General features: G+C 51.4%; 1 protein-coding gene across 1 annotated transcript in view; it reads left to right on the forward strand.

The window, feature by feature from the left end:
- Positions 1–19,599, forward strand: part of PLEKHG4 (pleckstrin homology and RhoGEF domain containing G4) — an 81,580-nt gene extending 61,981 nt beyond the window's left edge. The window contains exons 14-22 of the mRNA XM_031058426.1: positions 11,468–12,411; positions 14,285–14,534; positions 15,102–15,191; positions 15,523–15,747; positions 16,657–16,827; positions 17,304–17,481; positions 18,120–18,236; positions 18,323–18,589; positions 19,181–19,599. Coding sequence (XP_030914286.1) covers positions 11,468–12,411; positions 14,285–14,534; positions 15,102–15,191; positions 15,523–15,747; positions 16,657–16,827; positions 17,304–17,481; positions 18,120–18,236; positions 18,323–18,589; positions 19,181–19,509 — 2,571 coding nt within the window. The 3' untranslated portion in view covers positions 19,510–19,599. The remainder of the gene's footprint in view (positions 1–11,467; positions 12,412–14,284; positions 14,535–15,101; positions 15,192–15,522; positions 15,748–16,656; positions 16,828–17,303; positions 17,482–18,119; positions 18,237–18,322; positions 18,590–19,180) is intronic.
- The last annotated feature ends 1,372 nt before the right edge of the window (positions 19,600–20,971 follow it).

Below are 20,971 nucleotides of genomic sequence, written 5' to 3' on the forward strand. Positions count from 1 at the left end.
CTGCTGAAGGTCAGGAGTGAAGGTGCATGATCCTTGCTGGCACAAGTGGAAGAAAGCACTGACCCAACCAGAAAGGGCAGTGTCCCATCAGCACCTGCATACCCTGTGGCCATGTGGTGATGAACTGCCTGTATCATTACAGGAGGGCCTGAGGCAGCTCCGGGGGCTTTTTCCCGCTTCTCAGGATGTTGTGCAAGTCGGTGGCTCACTGGTGCTCAGGGAAAGTGTGGTCATTGCCCTGCCAAAGCTTTTGAGTCTCTTGCAGCTTAAGCCCTGGCCTTATGTTTGCTTTCTGAGGGAAGTTGTTCAGCTTCAGTTCTCACTGCTGAGGATTGTTGGGGCAAGGTGGGTTGAGAAACGGTAGGGTTTCCCATTTCTTGGGATTTCTTAGGGCTTTGTTCCACAAGCAATTCCTTCAGTGGTGTTCTCTGTTTCCCTTGGATCTTTTCCCTCAGAGGACCCCTGACCATCAGCCTCTGCTGATTCTTGTTCCTCAGTTGTCTTTTTTTTTGCTGCACTCAAGGAGCTGCTCCTTCTGACTTCTGCTTGGAGTGGGCAGAATATTGCCCAACCCCTCTCCATCTGTGTTTACATCTCCAGGAATGGGTTACCTGTGCTTCTGGATGGACCTGCCCCCACAGTGGGTTCTCCTGTGCTCTCCTCCTCAGCCACTTTGTTCTTTGTGGCTTAGAAAACAAAGCCGTTGGCAAGTGAAGGAGGTGCCTGCCCTTCCTGGGGGAGGGCCAACTGGCCTGCATTTGATTATGGCAGTGCCTCCTCATCCCTCCCCATTGTCCTTGCTGCTGTAGGAATGCCAGCCTTTTTGCGCTCCATCCCGTGAGCAAGTGTTGCTGCTCTGGGGCCCAAAGAGGGGCCGGGGCCCTTCTACCCATCGCTCTCGCCTCTCTGCACGTCTCCGTGCACCTTTCCCTCCAAGTCACAGTCACCCCATCCCGGCTCCGGCAGCAGACGGACACAGGAAACCCTCCTGTAAGTACCAAGTGCCGGCTGACGTGTGAGCTGTATTGATATTGTTTGGAAACAATGTAGAGAAGGCTTTTCACTCGGTTGCTTGTGCGTGTCTGTGCATCCAGGGTGAATCAGAGCGCTTTGTGTGCGGCTTTTGTGCGCTCAGACAGAACCCTGTGGGCTGTGGGCATCTTTGCATGGTCCCTCTGAGCCCCAGGGCTGCGCTGTCTGTAGCACAGCAGATTTTCTCTTTATAAGAAGTTCCTCTTTCTCTTTATTAGAAGTTATTGCATGATCATTTCAGTGGGCATAATTTACCTGCAGCTAGAAGTTGCTGTGGGGGCTGGGTGCTGCAGATGGACTGGATGTATGGGCAGGGCAGGTGGTACCTCTCAGCCTCCAGGACTTCTGTCAAATATTGTACACAGCACAGGAAGGGGCTGCTCTCCTGGTCTGTTCCAAGGTTTGCTGGGTTCCTGCCCCCCAGGTGACTGAGACCTGCTGGCACAGCACTCCCAGCTTTCAGAGATGGATCTGATCTTAGATTTGGCAGCAGAAATCCAGAGTATGCTAAATAAGTTGCCTTCCACAAATGTTATCTCTGACTTCTCCCCAAAAGTTTCAGAACAGAGACCTGCTGATGCCTTGTTTTCTGCTGTGCTTCATTTCTGATTATGTACCAGATACAATTTTGCAGATGATCTTTTTGAGGGAAAAACCTCCCAGGTGATAAATTATTGATTTTTTTTTTCTTAGCCTTTGGTGAAAAAAAGAGGGTTGTGAATGCTCATCTGTGGGAAGCTGGAAAGGATCCTGGTGTCTGCAACCTGAAAGTGTGATTTTTTTGTAGCAGGCTGTTTGGCACAGTTTGAGAAGTAATTTTACTGAAAGGGTGCTATGATTCCCTGCTTTGGGAATGTGCTTGCAGAAACACAGAGTAGAACTCAGCACCAAAGTGGAAAAAAAGACATTTGATGTACCCTTACTGTAGTTTACTGTAAACAGAGACATAGGTCCCTGTTCCATGATGCTGCCAGCAGTTCTGCACAGGTCAGAACATGGTTTTACCCCACAGCAGCTTGGAGCAAATGAGGTTTTGCTGTGGTTTGTAATAAAGTCCCTAGGACTTAACATGCACTATTCTCTCTACACCTCTGTGCAGAGATTGTCTTTGCTTTTCTGGGGATGGTCTGCATAACATTCCCAAATAACCATTTTGATCTTGTTACTGATGCAAGTTCTCAGGATGGTGAAAGGAGATCCAAAGGGCATGGAAGAGGAATAGTTACTGTGCTGTTTTAGGGGAAGCCACCGTTGTCTGGCTTCAGCATTGTCTGACAGCAGCTGTCTCATCTCTCTTTCTCTCTCCTTCCTCAGTTATGCCTGTAAAGTCGTGCCCCTAGACAGACATCTAGTCTGATTTGTTCTCCTATTTCAGGAGTGTCCTTTTTCATGCACAGCCTGAAGCAGTTGGGGGAATGAGCCTCAAGGAAAATCGATCCTCTGGCAGAGTTCATGCAAGGTTAATGCGTGAAATTTCTCCCCTCTTCTTCCTGCCAGGTTTTTGCTGGAGAAATCTTCCTGCAAGGTTAAAAAGTCTAGTCTTTACTTTCCTATCAAAGTGTATTCATGCATTAGAAAGTTTCTGCTTTGTCTTGGAGATAGCCCTCTTGTACAAACAAGAAGTCCTGAACACTTAAATCTGATCTGTTACAGATCAGATTTTTCTTTCTTGCAAAATTAGTGATTTGGAAACTGTTTTGTCTTATGAATTCTTCAGTAAATCACTGCTAGCTCTGCTGGGGCTAGGGTTATTTTCTGCTGTGTTTCACCAAAAACTGTATGGTCAAATGGGCAGTACAGCAGTAGCCCTGACAAGCTCTGTGGCAGGAGGTAAAAACTAAATAGTAGTTAGCACCAGCACTCAGTGCTCCTTTCTGGTTGCACAACATAGGTGTGAGACTCATTTGTCCCTCAGTGTTACAGGGCAGCAGCAGTGAATTAATTAGGTTTTTGTCATGTGCTAAATCCAAGTGCAATTTGCAGTTGAAGGTGAGAGGTTCTTGGGTTAAGACACTTTTGAGCACCTGTTCCAGCACCTCAGGCAGTGCTTTAGTGCAGTATGAAGTCTGTGATGTGTTTGTGACATGTGCAGAGAGGCAAAGCCTTGATTCATCTGGGGTCCTTCTCCCTCCTACTGTGCTGGCCAAATTCCCCTTGGTGGAGGACACCGAGGAAGAAGAGTCTGAGGGAGCCAGCCAGCGTGTAGCACATGTTGGGATGTGGGGTATGCGCCCTTCATGTGCCTTCCCTGACCCAAGGAGTGCCAGCATGTTCTGCCACTGCATGTATGCAGGGACTAATGCCTGACATGCTGAAACCACCTTCAGCCTTGATTGTCAGAGCACCTCTGTGTAAAAATTCCTCGGTGTCCTTGGCTGCCATGAGCATAAATTGACAGTTATCTGAAAGACTTGGGCCTCTGTCAGGTGTGTTCAAATCTCCTGCAGGATCACCACACTGGGAGCCAGTCAGTCGTGGCAGGGAAACAGCATTTCCACCCAGCAGGTTTAGGGATTTCTCAGCTCACATTGGAGCTGAGGTGCGAGGGGTGCATTGGAGCTGAGGTGTGAGCTGAGGTGTGTGTTCTTAAAGTGTGAGATCTGATGCCAGCAGAGATCTCCCTTCAGCTGGGCCCAGCCTCGTGCATGTGTGCAGTGCAAAGTTTGAGTACTTTTTTCTCCTCTAATCTTGGGCTAGAAGCTGCACAGGGTGACAGATTTTCTGAATTTCTGTGTGCTGGCATCCATCTGGATGCTGGGAGACTCCTGGAGACTGGAATTCCCTTTAGTCATGGGAGTTAAATAGATCTGTTCAAGCAATCTGGTCATGAAGCTCCCCTCAGTGTACAGATGGAACTGAAGCTCACAATGGCTCAATCTGCATATCAAAGCCCTGGACATATGGACAGGGCTCTCCCAAGCACCCGCTGCCTCTGCCGGCTCCTCCGGCTGCTCTGCAGGGCCTTGCACCCTCCAAGTGCATCTTGGTATGCTCTTAAAACAAGGAGCTCTTTCCAGCATTGTCAGTCCCCCTGCAGAGGAGAGACCCAGTGAACGTGCTGGGTGTCTGGATCCAGTTTCAGCTCCACATCTCCTGGGGCACAAGCACCCAAACTGCAGAGCAGAGAGATCCCAACACATCATACTATAGTTAAGCAGAGTTTGGCTCTGCTTGTCACAAGGGAAAGGATGAGAAATGAAGACTACAGAGAAAGCACCCATTTTCTCCATGCAGGCCCAAGGGCATACTGGAAGTTTTGCAATCCCCAGCATGGAGCATGAGGAACCTCATTAAAAGGGAGCCAGGGCAGAGGGGAGACACCCACCACAGTCCAGTCTGTCCACACTTGCCTGTGGAGTGCCATTACAGTGGGGTATTTGAGCAGTGTGATGATGTGACTGTCAGGACAGATGTAAAAGCAAAGCATGCAAAAAGCCTTTGGAGGTGACATTAGTCTCTGAAAGGGTAATTTGTTGCTGTTGTGCAAGTTGCCAGCTCCAGCTTTGGTGACTCACACATCTCACTGTTGCTTGATCTTGAGCTTGGCTGGTAGCATGAGGCTCTTGGCTCGTTGGTGAACAAAGCTGCTGAAAAAATGGGCAGTGCCTCAAATGTGAAGAGGCTGGTTTGCAGCAAAGGCAAACATTGAAGTTTCTGGTTTTACTGGGAGCAGACTTGGCTCCTGATCCTCTGGACTTGGGAGCTTTTAAATGTTGAGAAAATCTCTATAGTGAGACAGAAAAGCAGGGGGAGAATAATCAGTGCAGAATCCACCCACAGCTACAGTCATGAGAAACTCTGGAGCTTTGAGGAAAGCAGATCTGCCACTTGCTGCCCAGCTACCTAGGGAGTAATTTTATACATACACACACAAGTAAATATACACATGCATGTCATACACATGTACGTGTGTGCCTGTACATAGATATATGGTGAAACTGGCACAGGCTGCTCTTGTGGAATCTCAGAGTTGCTCTGAAGCAGGGGTTATTGTAGCTGCTCCTGATTCATCAGGTGAGTCACCCTGTTTCTAATTGACCCCCCTGGGTGCTGCCTGGCAGTGGCAGCAGTTAGAGAAGAGCAGGGCAAGCACGCGTCCTGCACGACGGCTCCAGCACAGCGAGCCACATTTGCCCTTTGGGTCCTCGTGCTGTCGTCAAGAGAGCAGAAATCATGTGCAATCTTATTTTAGCCAATTATATTTGCCTGTAATTAGGCTCTCCTGGACTTGTCATGCCTGACTGCCCAGAGGGCAAATGGAGGGATTTTTGAGCTCTGTTCAAGAGAGCTGCTGCAAAAGGATGTCCAAGCACGTTGCTCTAATGAGCAGCCTTTGATGGTACATGGACTGTGGCATGCCCAGACCAACCCTGACAGGTGCTGCTTCCCTGACCCCTTGTTGTTCTTTCCTGCCCAGCTGTGGGGTATCTGCTTGTTCTCCTTTCTTATGCTTAAATCCAAGGAGTTTCTAGTTTGTGCTCATCTCTCATCCTTTGTCCTCCCACAGTGTTTGTACAGCAGCTGGCACTTGGTAACTGGCAGAAGTGCAAATACAGGATTTAAAGTTTATTTTCCTTAGCAGCTAGTTTTAGGCAAACTAAAGATTTCAGTGGTCTGTTCTCCCTTGGAGGAGGGGAGGCTGTCTGAGCTACACAGCAGCTCAGAAATTGTTTAGCTCTTCATTTCAAGAGCATGAGTCTTTTTCTTAGTCTTTAAAGCTGAGCTTTTACCAGCTACATCCCATGTAGGACACAGTTTTGATTAGTTTGGTTTGTGCTGCTAATGAATCACAGACAGGGCTGCAAATGCAGTTTGGAAAAGTTGACTGCTACAGAGGGATAGGAGAGTAACAGCAAACCTCTGCATAGAGAAGGGATTGCTTCTAACTTGGTGGCTTTGCTGAAATGCTTGTGCTCTGAAATTACATGGTTTCTTGTGTGTGAGTGGAGCTGCCTGCTCATGGAGCCACAGGTCTTGGTAGAAGTGAGCAGGGGCTTTGGCTCTTAGAGATGTGGAAAAAGCATCACAATGTCTGGGAGGGATCAGTGTTTGCTCCATAGCTCTTATATGTTGGGTAGCGGTTTACTTTGCATTTTGCTTGAATTTGGGCTCAGTTGGAATCCTTTCTCTCCCTGTTTTTTGCACTGTGAAGGGATATCTGGCTTGTGCCCAGTCAGGGTGTTCTCTGCACACTTCAGGAGTTCTCGTGTGAAGCACGGTCCCTTCCCCCTCTGCCTTGTCTCTGGTTACCAGGCCCCCCAATCTGGTATTTGAGCTAGCAGCATTTGCTTGTGAATAATCAGAGCTGAGATGATGCACTGAAGCAGGGGCCCTGCCTCAGTCTGGCTGTAGGGGATGAGGTACAGCACAGAGCTGGGCACAGCCAGGGTATGGACTCCCTTTGGACAGATGGGAAGGTAGGATGAAGTCTGTTTTTAACCAACAGATAGACTGGCCAAGGGAACCTCTGCAGATCCTGAAGTCTTTCTCTTTCCCTGCTCCTTTCTTCATGGGTGCTGTTAGTACTGGTAGGTGGGAGCCTGAGGAAAGCCTAAGGCAGATCCAAGTGTGTGGTGAGCTGACCACTTTCTGCTGAAGCTGCTTGGTCTCTGAGTTAGTCTTGTCACCATTTGCCAGCTGACAGTTTTTGTGGTAAGTAAGGTAAGCCTGGGTAATTTTGCTTTCAGTATATTTGGATGTAAAATAGCTTTTTAATCATGGTCCTCCTGAACTGTCAGCATATAAAGCAGTCTCCAGCCATGGGTCCCTGCTACCACTGTGCATGCAGCAGCCTGTGACAAGGGACGTACCAGTGCTGTGAGCAGGAGTCATTTCTCAAATCTCCTAAAGCCATGTTGGACTTCAGAGGGAATAAGCCCAAATATCAGTAATGGCAGTAGCATTTTCTTGCAATTGAGCTGCATTTACTTTGGAATGGTGTTCTGGTGAGTCTCTGTCACTCTTTATCCCTGTGCAGGGATTGTTGCAATCTGTCTGAGCTGCACTTGGGTCAGTACCAAGGCTGTGGGTGGCCAGCAGAGCAGGGCAGCTGCAGGACTCAGTGCCTGTGTGACACCCTGCATAGCTGTTGGGAAGTGCTTTGTTTAGTTCACAGCAGTACCTGTGATGCTTTCAATTTTTCTGGCTGCACCAGTTTTGCCTCTTTTGCTGCAAGCTAACCTCATTTTGCTCTTAAAGCTCACAGCTGAAGTTAAGGGCATTTAAAATGAGCACAGTGGTGGTGAGAGGAGGTCTGGTTAATGGAGGGCTGTGTAGTTGTTTCTTTCCACAGAGACCCACAGAGTCAGTTGTGTCTCACTGAGAAACAGGAGAGTGGGGCCCAGCCTGGGTGCAGAAGCTGCGCCAAGCTGGATCAGGGCTTGTTTATGTCAGTTTCTTTTCTGCTGTCCTTGGCAGTGTTCTCATCTGCTATGCTGCTTCCCCCTCTCTGAGCTGTAGAGAGCAAGGAAGATGGGGGCTTCCAGTCCTGGGACATTACCACAGAAGAGTGAAAAACTTGGTCTGTCTTGTTGCTGTGCTTCAGTCTTCATACCCACAAGCATGATTCCATTCCTGCCTGTATTGTTGCTCCCACCAGGGCCAGTCTTGACTGTCTCAAGATGCACTGTGCAGGCACTTGAGATTCCAAAGGAAACCTTCTCACAGCAGAGTTAGTTACCCACCCAGGTGCATTTTTCTTCTGCAGAAAGTTGATTTGCCTACCTCTGCCTATTTAGACATTCAGTTTCGTATTTGTAAAGAAATTATAGTTACTGTCATCATCTCCCCACAGGAAGGGATGAAAATGGTTTGGACAAAGACAGGCCCCTGAAATTGCCCCTTCTGGCATATATGTGAGATGCACAGTGTCTGCTCCTTCTTTTGGCTACCCAGAAGGTGTCTTAGAGGTCACTTAACCTTGAGTATGCAAGGAATCTGATAGGTTTGTGATAGGTTTGGGTTGGGGAGGTGTAATTTCTGAGTAGTGGTTCAGGTGAGGATCCAGGACCCCTGGAAGGCTTTCATTGCTGGCAGTGTGCCCTGAGCTAGGGCTGAGCAACTTCTCTGGGCCTGTGTTTGCAGATGGTGCTTAAGTGATGCCAAAACCAGCAGACTCCAGGAGCTCCTGTCCTCGATGTGCTGCAAGCCTTGTGCGTGGTGAAATGATCAGAAGACCAGCAGAGGATGATGGACTTGAGGGTTGCACCATAATCCAGTGAAATCCCTGGCTTTTCCTTTCAGCATGGCAGGTCCCTGAGAGCCCTGGGCAGCCTGGCAGGACCAACCTGTTGCTGATGCCTGTTGCAGGATAGGTCAGTCAGGCATATGCAGGAAGCACATTTGTCTTTAATCCTGTAATTGAGAGGTTCAGTAACAACTTGCCTGTAAAGATCAAAAGCTGAGGTACAGGCTCTTTCCTGCCTGGTTCCAGACATGGTTGGGAAGATTTCAGCTTCCCTGTGCACAGGTGCCTCCTTTTATCTGAGCAGCTCCTGCAGCTCTGCAGGGAAGCTGTAGGGCTGCCTGCTCCCCAAAAGCCCCTCATCCAGAGGGCTGTATCCTGGCTTGGCTGAGTGTTGTTTGCAGCCTTGCTGGGGGACAGGTGACAGCAATACCCCTGCCTGCACGAGGATGGGGGCACACTTGGTCCCTGGAGAGGATTGCCATTTATGTACAAAAAGGGGCAGTTGAAGCGGATGATGTGACTGGAGAAAGCCTTGGTGGTCACTTAGCATGTTACCAAGCAAAGCTGCAGGATGTGGAGGCTGCTCCATTGTGCAGGGAACAAAGCTGAGCTATTTGCTGGCCTGTGACAGGCACTGGTGATGGAAGGAAATGCCATCGAGATTGAGAGTAATTTCTGCTCAGCCCTGATGTCCTTGCCAAGAACAGATAGAGACCATATGAATATGAGAGGTGGTGGGGCTGCTGTCCTGTGTGCTTTGCAGCCCTGATCCCTCCTCACAGTAATCACATGCAGATCTGCAGAGTTCCTAGGAAATAAAAGAAGTCTCTTTTGTCTCTCTCCTATCTGAGCATGGAAATGAGTACCCCAGCCTTAGATAAGGCCTTCACAGGGCATCTGCCTTCCTAACTGGTTACTGTAGACAGGCCTGCTGGATGTCCCTCTCCTGAACATTACTCTCAGCACCCTCTTTGACAGCCCTGTGTGTCTTTTGAGTTCAGCTTTTCCCATCAAGCAAATGGCAGCCAGCATGCAGCCTTCAGTGGGGATCACCCACTGACCTCCACAGCCAGAGAGGTGAGATGTGCCCTTTCTTAGCCCAGACCAATGGCCAGTCTTTGCTCTGGGCAGAGCTGTGAGGGGCTGATGTTGGTTTATGTACAGCTGGAGGGGGCAGCTCAAAACCCCACAGCAGAATAGGCCATCTGTCACTGCTGTGCAGATCTGCTGGGCTTGGGGATTCACCTTGCCTTGAAATGCTTCCACCTCCAGGAAATAGAAAAACCTCTGAATTGAGGATAAATACAGATTCCCACCAAAAATCTGACATGTCCTCTGCCTCTGCACATCCCTCCTGGCTGCCAGCAGTGGGCAAGTCTGAAGCATAAAGCCTGGATCAAGCGAGAGGCAGGTCAGGGGCCTGTTGCTGCTCTAGGCAGGGTGATGGGAGGAAAGGGGGCTGCTGCTCTTTGGATTGTCCTGTGCTGCAGTTGGGTGGTGCTGAGAAGCGTTTTCCCTGAGCAGCTGCTGGTGTTTCTGAAGCAGCTCCTTGCTCTGCATGAGTAATGGGGCTGGCTGCACGCACACCATGCAGCTGCAGCTCAAAAGAGAATGTGGATGGCTGTGGGAGCTCCTGTGGAATCTGGCCCTGGAGTGACTCTGCTCAGACTGCAGGCTGGGCTGGCATTCAGCTCTCCTACAGACAGCAGCGTTTGGCTGTCAAAGCCATCAGGGACTGAGCATCATGTGAATGAAATACCTTCTGCCCTGCCTGTCTCTGTCACCAGCAGAGAGTGAGCCTGGCACCTGATATGTTTGACCACCATGTCCCTGATAGGGATGCAATGTCTGCTTGCATAAAGCTTGGGTAGATTTTCTTGATGTCTAAAGCTGCATAAAATAAGTGATTTAAGCTCTCTGAGTGAAGGTTGCTACAGTGAGGCTGCTCAGGAAATGGAAAATGGAAAAACCAATCACTTTGTTCCTGGCACTCATTATGAGTGTTGTTTCTCTGCAGGTACACAGGGCTTGACAGGTTAAGTGGTAGAGATGGTCTGGCTCACTTCCAGGCATCCAGTTGTGTTTCTGCACATCCACTGATATTGGGCAGTTGGCAGAAGATGCCAGGCAGCCCTGTCCAGGGTGTTTTCCCCACCTTGTTTATCTGATTTCAACAAATAACCCTGTGTATTCACTGATGACCATTAAAATTCTCTAGCCAGGCCTACAGCAGCTGGTCACATCTTATTTACTCTATCATTAAATCTTACCATCTCTGCTTTATAGAGAAAATGGTGGCTTATGAACCTAAGTCAGATGTTTGTCTTTCTTCTGCTTTTTAATGATGACAGGTCTTGGTGCTGAGCCCCATTCTTTCCGTGGTGATAAGACACTCACTATTCCTTTGTATTTGTCCCACTGGACCACATTTTGTCCCACTTTTCATGGTTGACTGATGCAGCAGAACTGTTTTAGCAAGGCCAGCATATGCACCACTGCTAGAGTTAAGCTCCATGAAGCTGCTTCCAGCATTCCTGGAGTATTAGAAATAAACTGCTGAGCTCAGTATTTGACTAACGAGCACAAGCATGTAGTGCAGTGGCAAGCAGAGCCAGGCAGGCAGGACACAGCACATCACACAAGCTGCCAGCAGACACAGAAAGTGCACAGGCTGCACAGCCCCAGATTCTTCCTTGCTGCAAGGATGGGTCAGAGCATTTGGGGTGATCCAGAGATCCCAGCTGTGACTTCTGTGTGCTATCAGCTCCAGGAAAACAGTGTAGGGAGCAGCAGTCCTATTGCCTGCAGCTTACTGGTGCCCTCTGACCTTGTCCTGCTTGACAGTGGTGAAAGTGGCTGGGCAAAAGAGGAGAGAGAGTTCCAGGTTTTATTCTGAGCCAGGCCACACTGAGGTGTGAATTCCTGCAGTCTTAGCAGCTGCTTTCCCTGGGCCCCCCTGCCCGGAGAGGACAAACACGCCCAGCAGTGTGGGCGCCAGCTCGCAGGGACCTGGCAGGGAGGTGGGGCTGTGGCAGAGCAGCCAGCACAGCTGAAGCCCTTTGCATAAGGGGCTGTTTGTTTTGCTGAATTGTTAAGCCCCATTGACAATAGCAGCCCCCCCCACTCTCTACACTCAAGGAACTGTGGTGGCCAGACACTGATCCTTTCTCTTATCTTCAGGCACTGAATTAGGGTTGTTCTTCACTGAGTCCCTCTGACTGGCTGTTGCTTTTTGTACTTGCTCTGCAGGCGTACGAGTGGGCCTTGGACGGGATGCGACACCTTGCGTGTATCAGCATGGAGGACTGCAGCTCCGCCGAGCACTGTGCAGATGTCATCAAGTGCCTGGAGAGTTACAAGGGGCAGCACCCGGACATCAGTGCTGCCCGGTTCCAGGAGATGAAGGAACTGGCCTGTGAGCTGAAGAGTGACAAGGGGCTCAAGCAGTGGAAATTTGCATGGTCTAAATGCCAGGAGACCAAGCTGGTTTTTGAAAAGAAACTGGAAGCAGCCTTGAGAACAAGAAAGTCTCTGCTGTCAGACCGCAACCCAGCTGTGGGGGAGCAGCCCCAGGCTGGCAGTGAGACTGGCACTCTGTCCCACCGGAGGCACTCTGAAGGGGCCACCTCCAGGTCCCACTGGGACAGGACTCAGAGCACATCTCATGGCTACAACAGAAGCAACAGCTGTCTGGAGTGGACTAGGGAGAAAGCTCCCTCGCCCTCCCTGAGCTGCCCTGGAGATGCTGATGCTGGGGAAGTATTTGTCTGCCCAGCTCCTCTCAGCCCTGGTCCTCACTCAAGCAGAATTTCTTTCGCCAGCAGGGCTTGTAAGTCTCCAGTGCTGCCTGAAGAAAAGCCAAACCTGGAGAGCATTTTAGAAGCCCCAGAGGTGAAGCAGTCTTGTACATCCACTCCAGTCCCTGGGAAGCTGCCTCCCAGGAAGGTGCTCCGGAAGGCCCAGAGCTTTGACCTGCCTTATGGTGAGAGCCTGTGGGCCAGCTGCCAGAGGAGCGAGCCAGCCAGGTACGGCAACACCGGCGTCTTCATTAAGGGGCTGGAGGTGAGCAGCACTGAGCTGGTGGACAGGACGTTCGCTCTGCGGCAGCCAGCTGTGAACAGCTGGGCTGCAGACTGCCTGCTGGAGGGACAGAGGGGCTGCCTCTCCGGGTCAGAAGCCAAGAGCTGGGGCAGGTAAGTGTCTGTGACATTTGGTGTTCTCTTTCTCAGGGTGATGAAAAGGCAGCCAGCAGAGATTAGAGGAGCTCTGTAGTGCAGGTTACTTTGGCACTGGCTACAGGACAGATGGAGATGTATGTAGCTCCAGCTTCCCTGCATGTGTGTATGTGATGCTGAGCAAGCCCACAGGGATGTCCCCACATAATCTGGCACCTTCCTTGGTGGGACGACAGAGAAATGGGATTTGTGGCTCTTCCCTCACAGTGTGAAAGTTCAGTTCCCAGACAGAAGAGGGAGTCTCTGAACATTGCTTCCATTGGAGAATGAGGGATTACAGAAACAGTATTCAGTGACCTAACAAAACTAGGAGTACAGGTGCAGTGGGAGAACAGAAGCTCAGGGCATCATCCCCCACACTTTTGGGAGTGCTGTACCCAGGCTGGTAGGGAGGCACATCCAGCACCTTGTGACAGCAGCTTCATAGGTGAGAGGGTGTTTGTATTTGTGCTTTGGGGCTGAAATCTCTGGGTGTCCAGCAGCTGGCATTTGTGCTGGTTTCCTTCTCTATCCTTGAGAATCTCAACTTTGTTGTCATACTACAATGTGTACCTATGCTTTGGAGAGCCCAGGGATATGAGCTGTTCTTGACAAAGGGTCTCCAGGCAGGTCTTTCAGTTGCTCTCACTGGAAAAAAATTAAAATATAAGTAAAAAAATTAATGGCAGAGATGAGAAAAGAATGCTGGGTGCTGGGGGATCATGGTTACTACTCTTGAGTGAAATGGCTGGGGACAGTGAAATCTGGAAGGGGGCTCTGATATCCCTGGGATAGCCAGAAAAGCTCATGGCAGGGAATGTGCACCAGCAGACAGCAGGGTGACCACTTTGCTTCTCAAGGGAGCAATGCAGCAGGCCTCCCGTGCCCATGGGTGCTGAGACAGTTCCACTGCTCTGTTCTCTGAACAGCCAGAGAAGTTGACTTGAGGGAAGGCTGGAATACAGGGGAGGAAGGGACACATTGGAGTAGTTATGCTTGGTGCTACACTGCCTCACAGTGGAAACCTCGAGTACCTTAGAGGCATCCTTTGAGAAATGTGAGAGCAACCTGTGCTAGGAACTGCTGTTCACTGTTGAAGTGTTAGGACACTTAAGTTTTACTCTCTGACTTTTACTAGGACAAGCCAAGCAGCGCCTAGTTCTAGAGCTATTGTTCTCCCAGGGTTAACATTGCTTCCTACAGTCTCTAGTCATCGGGCCTTCTCAAAGAAGTCACTGTGACTTCTGCTGTCACTGTTGTTTTGGGAGTGCAGCCATCTGCAGAGCAGCCCACTGTGTCCAGAGCAGGGGCTGGGTGGACCCGGGAGTGTGTGTCCTGCTGAGTTTGGGTCAGGATCACAGCCAGCCTTGGGCACTCCCTTCCTGAATCCTTCGAATCACAGACTATCCCAGGCTGAAAGGGAGACCCAAAAGGATAATTGATCCAACTTCTGACTGCATTGGACTACCCCAAGAATCACACTGTGTGCTTGAGAGCCTTGTCCAAATCCTTCTCAGCTCTGACAGGCTTGGTACCATGACCACTTCCCTGGGGAGCCTGTTCCAGTGCCTAACCACCCTCTCTGGGTGAAGGACCTTTTCCTAATAGCCTCGGCCTGAACCTCCCCTGACACAGCTTCATGCTGTTCCCTTGAGTCCTGTCAGTGCTCAGGGTCAGAGCAGTCACAGACAGTTGTGTATCTGAGCTTGGACTGTGCCAAGGATCATCTCATTTCCATGCTGGCTGTCAGAGAGAGCTTCTCTAGCGATAGTCCAGTGCTTTGCAGGCACTCTGGCTGCTGTAGCCCTGCTGCAGCCTGGGTCCCTTCAGGGCTGGGTGTTTCCTGTTGCAGCAAACTGCGGCACATCATCGATGAGATGGTGACCACGGAGCGAGAGTACGTGCGGTCACTCCGCTACATCATCGACAGCTACTTCCCCGAGATGGAGCGCCTCGACCTGCCCCAGGACCTGCGTGGGAAGCGCAGCGTCATTTTCGGAAACCTGGAGAAACTCTATGACTTCCACAGCCAATACTTCCTTCGAGAGCTTGAGAGCTGCTGCAACCACCCACTGAGGGTCAGCCACTGCTTCCTGCGACACGTAAGGCATCAGCACCTTGCCCCCAGGGTTGGGCTCTTCCAGACATGAGTTTGGTTTCTGTGCCTTTCATGTTGTGCTTTGCTACCACGAGACACTGCCAGGGAAAGAAAATCTCTGCTCCTTAAAGCCCATCTATTTCTCCAGGGACATCCCCTGCGTGTTTTCTGTCTGTGGTGTCAGAGGTAATGACTAGAGTGAGCAGAGAGGTACAGACCAACTCTGGGAGAAGAGGGCTGCTGGGCAGAAGCACAGGGACACAGGTCTTAAGGTCAGCTGCCCCATGCATTTTGCTGCTATGTGGTGTGAATGGTACCAGGTGACTCTTGGGGTATGGAAGAGGCTAGGGATAGCAGAACAATGAATCAAAAAGTCCTAGCTACTCTGGGAGTAGGAAGACAAGAACATTCCCTGGCTCTTAGTGAACTTGAAATAAAGTTATTCCTGATATCAGAGGAGGCTCTGGTGCAGCCTAGGAGAGGCAGAAGTACTAGAGTAACCTACCAGGGTTGTGGCTGTCACTGTGTCCTGGGTGCATGGGTCTCACTCGAGGATGGATCTCTTCTGCAGAAAGACCAGTTTGGAATGTATGCGTTGTACAGCAAGAACAAGCCAAAGTCAGACTCGCTGCTGGCCAGCCATGGGAATACCTTCTTCAAGGTGAGTTCCACTGCCTGTATCAGGATTGCTCAGGGTGTTTGGTCACTGATCTGTTTAAGCAAAGCCAACTTACCTGCCTGAGGCAGGCTCAGTGCTGCCTCTGCTTCCCTGGCACAACTCTCTGCACAGATGTATGGAAGGGACAGGGCACAAGTGCAGAGAGGGCTTGGAAAAGGAAGCCAGCACACAGCAGCATTGGTCCTGTGGCCTTGCATTTCCCCAGGAGTACTCATTTTCCCTGAGTACCCCAGTCAAGAGGTGTCAGTGCTTGCCTGGGGGCACAGGGTTCTCCTTGGGGAGGCTGCTGCCTTCACTGTGTTGCATTTCTCAGTTCAAGCAGGTGCAGCTGGGGGATAAGATGGACCTGGCCTCCTACCTGCTGAAACCCATCCAGCGGATGAGCAAATATGCCCTGCTCCTGAAGGACCTGATCAAGGAGTGCAGCGAGGCACAAGAGCAGGAGCTGGGCTATCTCCGTGCTGCTGAGGAGATGGTGAAGTTTCAGCTCCGGCATGGAAATGACCTGCTGGCCATGGATGCCATCCGTGACTGTGATGTATGTTCCAGTGTCTTCCCCTGCCCAGGGGAGCAGAGCCACATTTATTCCCCTTCTCTAGACTTGGGGTCTTTGGATTGTACTGTGAGCCTCCCCTCATGTTCCCCCAGTGATCAGAGTGCTGTCTGCCAGTACAGCATAGAAGGATTGCTGAGGCATGGGGCAAGGGAGAAGTGAGACCTGGAGGTCACCTTGATTTCCTAGGGCAGACAGCCTGGGTGCTGCTGAGCTGGGTGAGTTGCTTGTTATAAACATGCTCCCAGATGCTTAGCAGTGATGGGAGGCAGCCTCACAGCTCTTGCAGATGGCATCCTGCAGACTGCTTTGGACTTTTCATCTCTTGAGCTGTCAAAAGAGGGTCAGGCAGATTGCAAGAAGGAATTCGAACTGATGCCAATGCCAAGGGTAGGACAAAATCAACTAAGTGGGACTTGGAAAGGCATGCAAAGTGCAGCACTGGAGAAGGAGAAACCCCAGGGCTCAGGGTGGAGTAGGATCAGTCTGGGTCAGGAAGAACTGAGTAGCTGGCCTTCTCACCCAGGTGGGCTCCTTGCAGTGGATGGAACTCATTTCCTCCCCAAGACAAAGCTCTGGCTGCTACCTGCAGTTGCCACTCCAGAGGTTTGTCACAGATGTGCACAGGGCGACAGAAGAGGGTCATCTGTGGGTTACACCTAAGGACAAAGGTCCAGCTCTCCCCTGAGCTTGGAGCCAGTTGTTTCAGCCTGATGTGGTCCCCAGCAATGCCCTGCAGCCCAACTTCTTCAAGAGCCCTCTTAAGATGTCAGGCAGCTGCCACTTCTTCACCACCTGGGCTACAGCCATATGGGACCATGTTCTCCAAGTCCAGGTCTAGGGCTGCCTGGGTCATGCTGGTGGAGTCTTAAAAGGATGTCCTCTCGTCTCCAGGTGAACCTGAAGGAGCAGGGGCAGCTGGTGCGGCAGGACGAGTTCACCATCTGGCTGGGCCGCAGGAAGTACCAGCGACACGTCTTCCTCTTTGAGGACCTCATCCTCTTCAGCAAGCCCAAGAGGATCGAGGGTGGCTTTGATGTGTATATCTACAAGCGCTCCTTCAAGGTAAGGGCAGCCCTGCAACTCCCTCTTGTGTGGGAGGTGTCCATGGCTGGTTTCCCCATGGCACATGCCTCTGAAATGGGAAGCAGGAGCACCTTCAGCAGAAGAGCTGCTCCCACCACTTCTAAGCCTCCTCCAAACCATGCAGTGAGGCCAGAAGAGGATATTTCACTCGTTAATGCCTAGGTCCTCTGTGCTGTGAGATGTGGGGCTAGTGTTTTCTGAGGGTTGTGGAGTATGAGGGAAAGGCAGTGTGTATGTGGCAGGGAAGTGGTGGTAATTCTGGATGGAGCACTAGGAATTGCCTGAACTGTCTGTGCCCAGCCATGTTCAGGACATACCTGCTGCTTTCCAGACCCTCAGTCTCCTTCCTCTTAGGTCTGCTAAGCTGGGGATAGCTCTAGCATAAGGTTCAAGCAGCTTACTCCTTTTGCTCCTGGTACAGTCTGGTTTATGCTTTGCTTTTCCTCTTCTCCCAGACTGCAGACATTGGTCTGACAGAGAACTGTGGAGACAGCGGCCTGCGCTTTGAGATCTGGTTCCGAAGGCGGAAGTCCAGTGACACCTACATCCTCCAGGCCAGCTCAGCTGAGACTAAGCAGGCCTGGACCAGTGACATTGCCAAAATCCTGTGGCAGCAGGCAGCCCGCAATAAAGGTGTGATTCCTTCCTGGAATTCCTTCTGTGCCGCAAAAGGTGCGGGAGCCCTGTTCAGCTCATGCTGTCCTGAGTAGGTTTGGATCCTGTTACCAGGCAGCTCTGTGCAGCAAGCAGCTGTGTGCCAGCATGCAGCCTCAGGAGCATGTGCTGGGCTTGGCTGGGCATGTCCCTTCCCTGCTCCTCATCCCCAGGGAACTCGACTGGTCCAAGCTCTGTATGACTGTAGACACCCACCTGTTCTCCATGAACAGAAGATCCATGCTCAGGGTTCCTTGTCCTGTAAGCACAGTTTGTGCCCCTGAAAGACTTGTTGGTCTCCCCAGTGATGTGGGCCACTACTGGAGCTTGCTACTGAATCATGCTGACCAAGTCCCTCCTGACCCCCCACAGGCTTCCCGCTTGGCAGGACTCTCGTAGGTGGCATGGCGCTGAGCTACTTGGCCAGAGCAGGGCATGATTGCTTCTTCCTGGAGACTCCACAGCGCTGGGGAGGGCAGCAAGGGGAGAGGAGATCTAATCTCAGCAGTTCAGAAGCAGCCCAGCCCAACTGCTCTAACCTGTGGCTGAATAATGCCTGTGGGGAGGGTTGGGTTGGGTCAGCCTCACAATGTGGCTGTGGGTCTCTTCCTCTCCAGAAATCCGTATGCAGGAGATGGTCTCCATGGGTGTGGGTAACAAGCCCTTCCTGGATATCAAACCCAGTGAGGCAGCTATTAATGACCGTGCTATCGATTACATCATGAAAGGCAGAGGTAGGTGCCAGCTGTGCCTTCCCCCTTGATCCTTGTGAGTGAGGCAGGACTGATTCTCAGGGGGTTTTTTGTATGTTTTCTGACAGGTGCCAGGACCAGAGCCTCAATTGCAGTGTCTCTGTTTGACCATTCCAACCCCTTCAAGAGGACACAGACGCAGCTCTCCACTGGCAGCACCCCCACTGCCTATTCCCCTTCCTCCTCCTCCTCCCTTCTGGGGCCCCTCAACCTCCACATGTACCTGGACCAGGCTCTGCTGCCAGGGGTCCTGGCCCCCAGGCGCCCCTTTGACATTGGCACTTGCATCGAGGAAGATGAGCTGGAGCACGAGACAAGCAGCCAGCCCTCAATGAGTACGTACAGCCCCTCTGCTCTGCAGCACCTGGGATGTGTGGGCTCATCCCTGCACCTTGTTCTGTGCTAAGTGGTCAGACCAGGCTTACTGGGATCATGGCAGTCCCTGTCTCCTACCCAGACCAGGGCATGAAGGCCCTGCCCTTCTATGCCAGCTCTGTCTCAGGTTCCATGAGAGGAGTTAGCTCAAATATGGGGCTTCTAAAGTACCTGCTGAGCTGCAACCATAGCTGTGGCAGGCTTGGTGCTGTGTACTAGTACTGCTGTGGTCTTGGGGACTTGCGTCCCTGCCCCTCTGGTGTGAAGTGCTCTGTCCTTTGCCCTCACCATCCTGGCCCCATCACCCTTTGCCTTACCTCATGTGAACTTTGTTGGCCAGCCCATACCAATCACCAGCACCATTATAACTCTTCCTGCTTGTGTTGGTTTGTTGTCTGTGGCTTTAAAGAGGCCCAGACAGGAGTGTGGCTGGTCTGTGGGCTAGTGTGGCCAGTGCCCTTGCAGACAGGTACATTATCAAGTGTATGTGGCATGGGTTATATGCAGCCCAAAGCTGTGGCTGTCAGAGTGACGTTCCTCTCTTTCCCCAGCAACAGAGAGCTCAGAGTCATCGCACTGCATGTCAGCCACTGGCTCCAGCGGCTCCGACAGTGGCTGTGTCTCCAACGTCCCACAAGAAAGCTTCTGTGAAGACATGGGCTCGCCCCCTTACATGCCTGTAGGCCCACAGCACAGCTCTGCCATGGAGGGCAGACCCAGGTTCACAAACAGCCAGTACATTTCTGCAGTAAGTGCAAGCAGCCAAAACACTCCCTTCACTTTGCCTGCTCCTGTACCTGCCTCCCCAGTTCAAGCCACTGCCTCTCACAGGGGGACTGAAGATGCTGCTTTTGGGCTTGGGGTGACTGTGGGGAAGTGACATTTCCTCTTGCAGAGACTTGGCCCCTCTGGGGCAGGCAAGAGCCTCTGGTGCAGGAGCCACCCCTGCAGTGGCCAGGATCCCTGAGGAGATGAGCTGGAAAGGACCTGCAGTGCTGGAGACTGCACAAGGAGGAGATGTTGCACAAACAGGAGCTATAATGGTGCCATGGGCTGGGGTACATATATAACCTCCTGGAATGGCTGGAGCTCTGCTGCACATGCTGCCAAGCTCCTTTCCTGGGAGGTTTGGGCGTTTTTTGGGGAATGATGAGAGGGAGTAGTGGGAGCCTGTTGCTCTGAGATGTCGGTGTGTTCCTGAGAGTTCTCAGCTGCTTCCCTTCCCACTAGATCCTGTCCTGATGCTGTTGTCCTCTAACCCCCTACTAACACTGGCTTCTCTCTTCTGCAGAAAGCAGGCCAGGTCACCATAAGCCCCTCAAGAATAGTGTGAGCCCCTCGGCCCCGCCTCAGGAAGTGGAGTTGTTGTAAGTAGCCCCTGCAGGGGATTTTCCAGCAGTTCTGAGTGCTGGTCAGGTTTGTCAGTAGCTCTGAGTCAGGGGAATCTCACCCTCAGCTCCTCTGTGAGTTTTCCCCATGCATTCCTGACTGGTGTCTGAGGCTCTGATTCATCTGGTTACAGAGGAGCAGCTCCCATGGAGCCACACTCTGAACAGCTGGTTTGATGCTTTCTACCTTGCAGAAGCAAAACAAACAAAATCACGTTCAGGTACTAAAGGCTTGACCACCTCCTGAGTGTTCAGATGAGCTGCTTTCCTCTGAATGCTGCCCACCTGTCTAACCACTAATCTACTTCTTGTGGCTGTTTGCCAAATCCTGCTCTTAGTCCCTCTGAACTGCCTTGGGGAATCCCAGTAATTCTCCCCAAGGCAGGTTTATCCCACAGTTTCCTTTGAATCTCCAGAGGAAATGGTACTTTGCCAGACAAAGGAACCTGCTAGGTTATGGTCAGGATGTCCTGAGGTAGCTGCCAGAGGTTGCTTCAGTATTTAGGGATTTTGGGAGGATGCCTTGTCTGGAAGGAAGTCACTGTTGATCCAGGGAGGATGAACCCTGACAGGACTTGCAGCCAGGCAGGGCTCCTGCTCGTGGCTGGCAGCCCTTGATGTCTTGTCAGGACCCACTCAAACCAGCCTGCTCTTGTCTCAGCCTTTTCCTCTCTGTCCTTGGGGCTGAGCCTCCCCTGTCACAGGGAGCAGAGGGGTATGGGAGAGGCAGGATTAGGGCTTGAATGGTCAAGGCACAGGGTGGTGAATGGCTCATAGGTTTGGCACTGTGGGGTGTGGCACCATGCAGGCCCATGTCTTGTGACCTGCAGGTGCAGGAGTTCAGAACCAGCTGTACAGAACCAGCCAAGGTTCAGATGTGAGATCCTGAGCCCCTTCTGGAGGGTCACAGATGAGATTTTTGAAGTGGCCACAGAAGCAGTAGGGACAGCAGCA

This window comes from Geospiza fortis, unplaced genomic scaffold (genome assembly GCF_000277835.1).
Source record: "Geospiza fortis unplaced genomic scaffold, GeoFor_1.0 scaffold97, whole genome shotgun sequence".
In the NCBI taxonomy this organism is placed as follows: Eukaryota; Metazoa; Chordata; class Aves; order Passeriformes; family Thraupidae; genus Geospiza; species Geospiza fortis.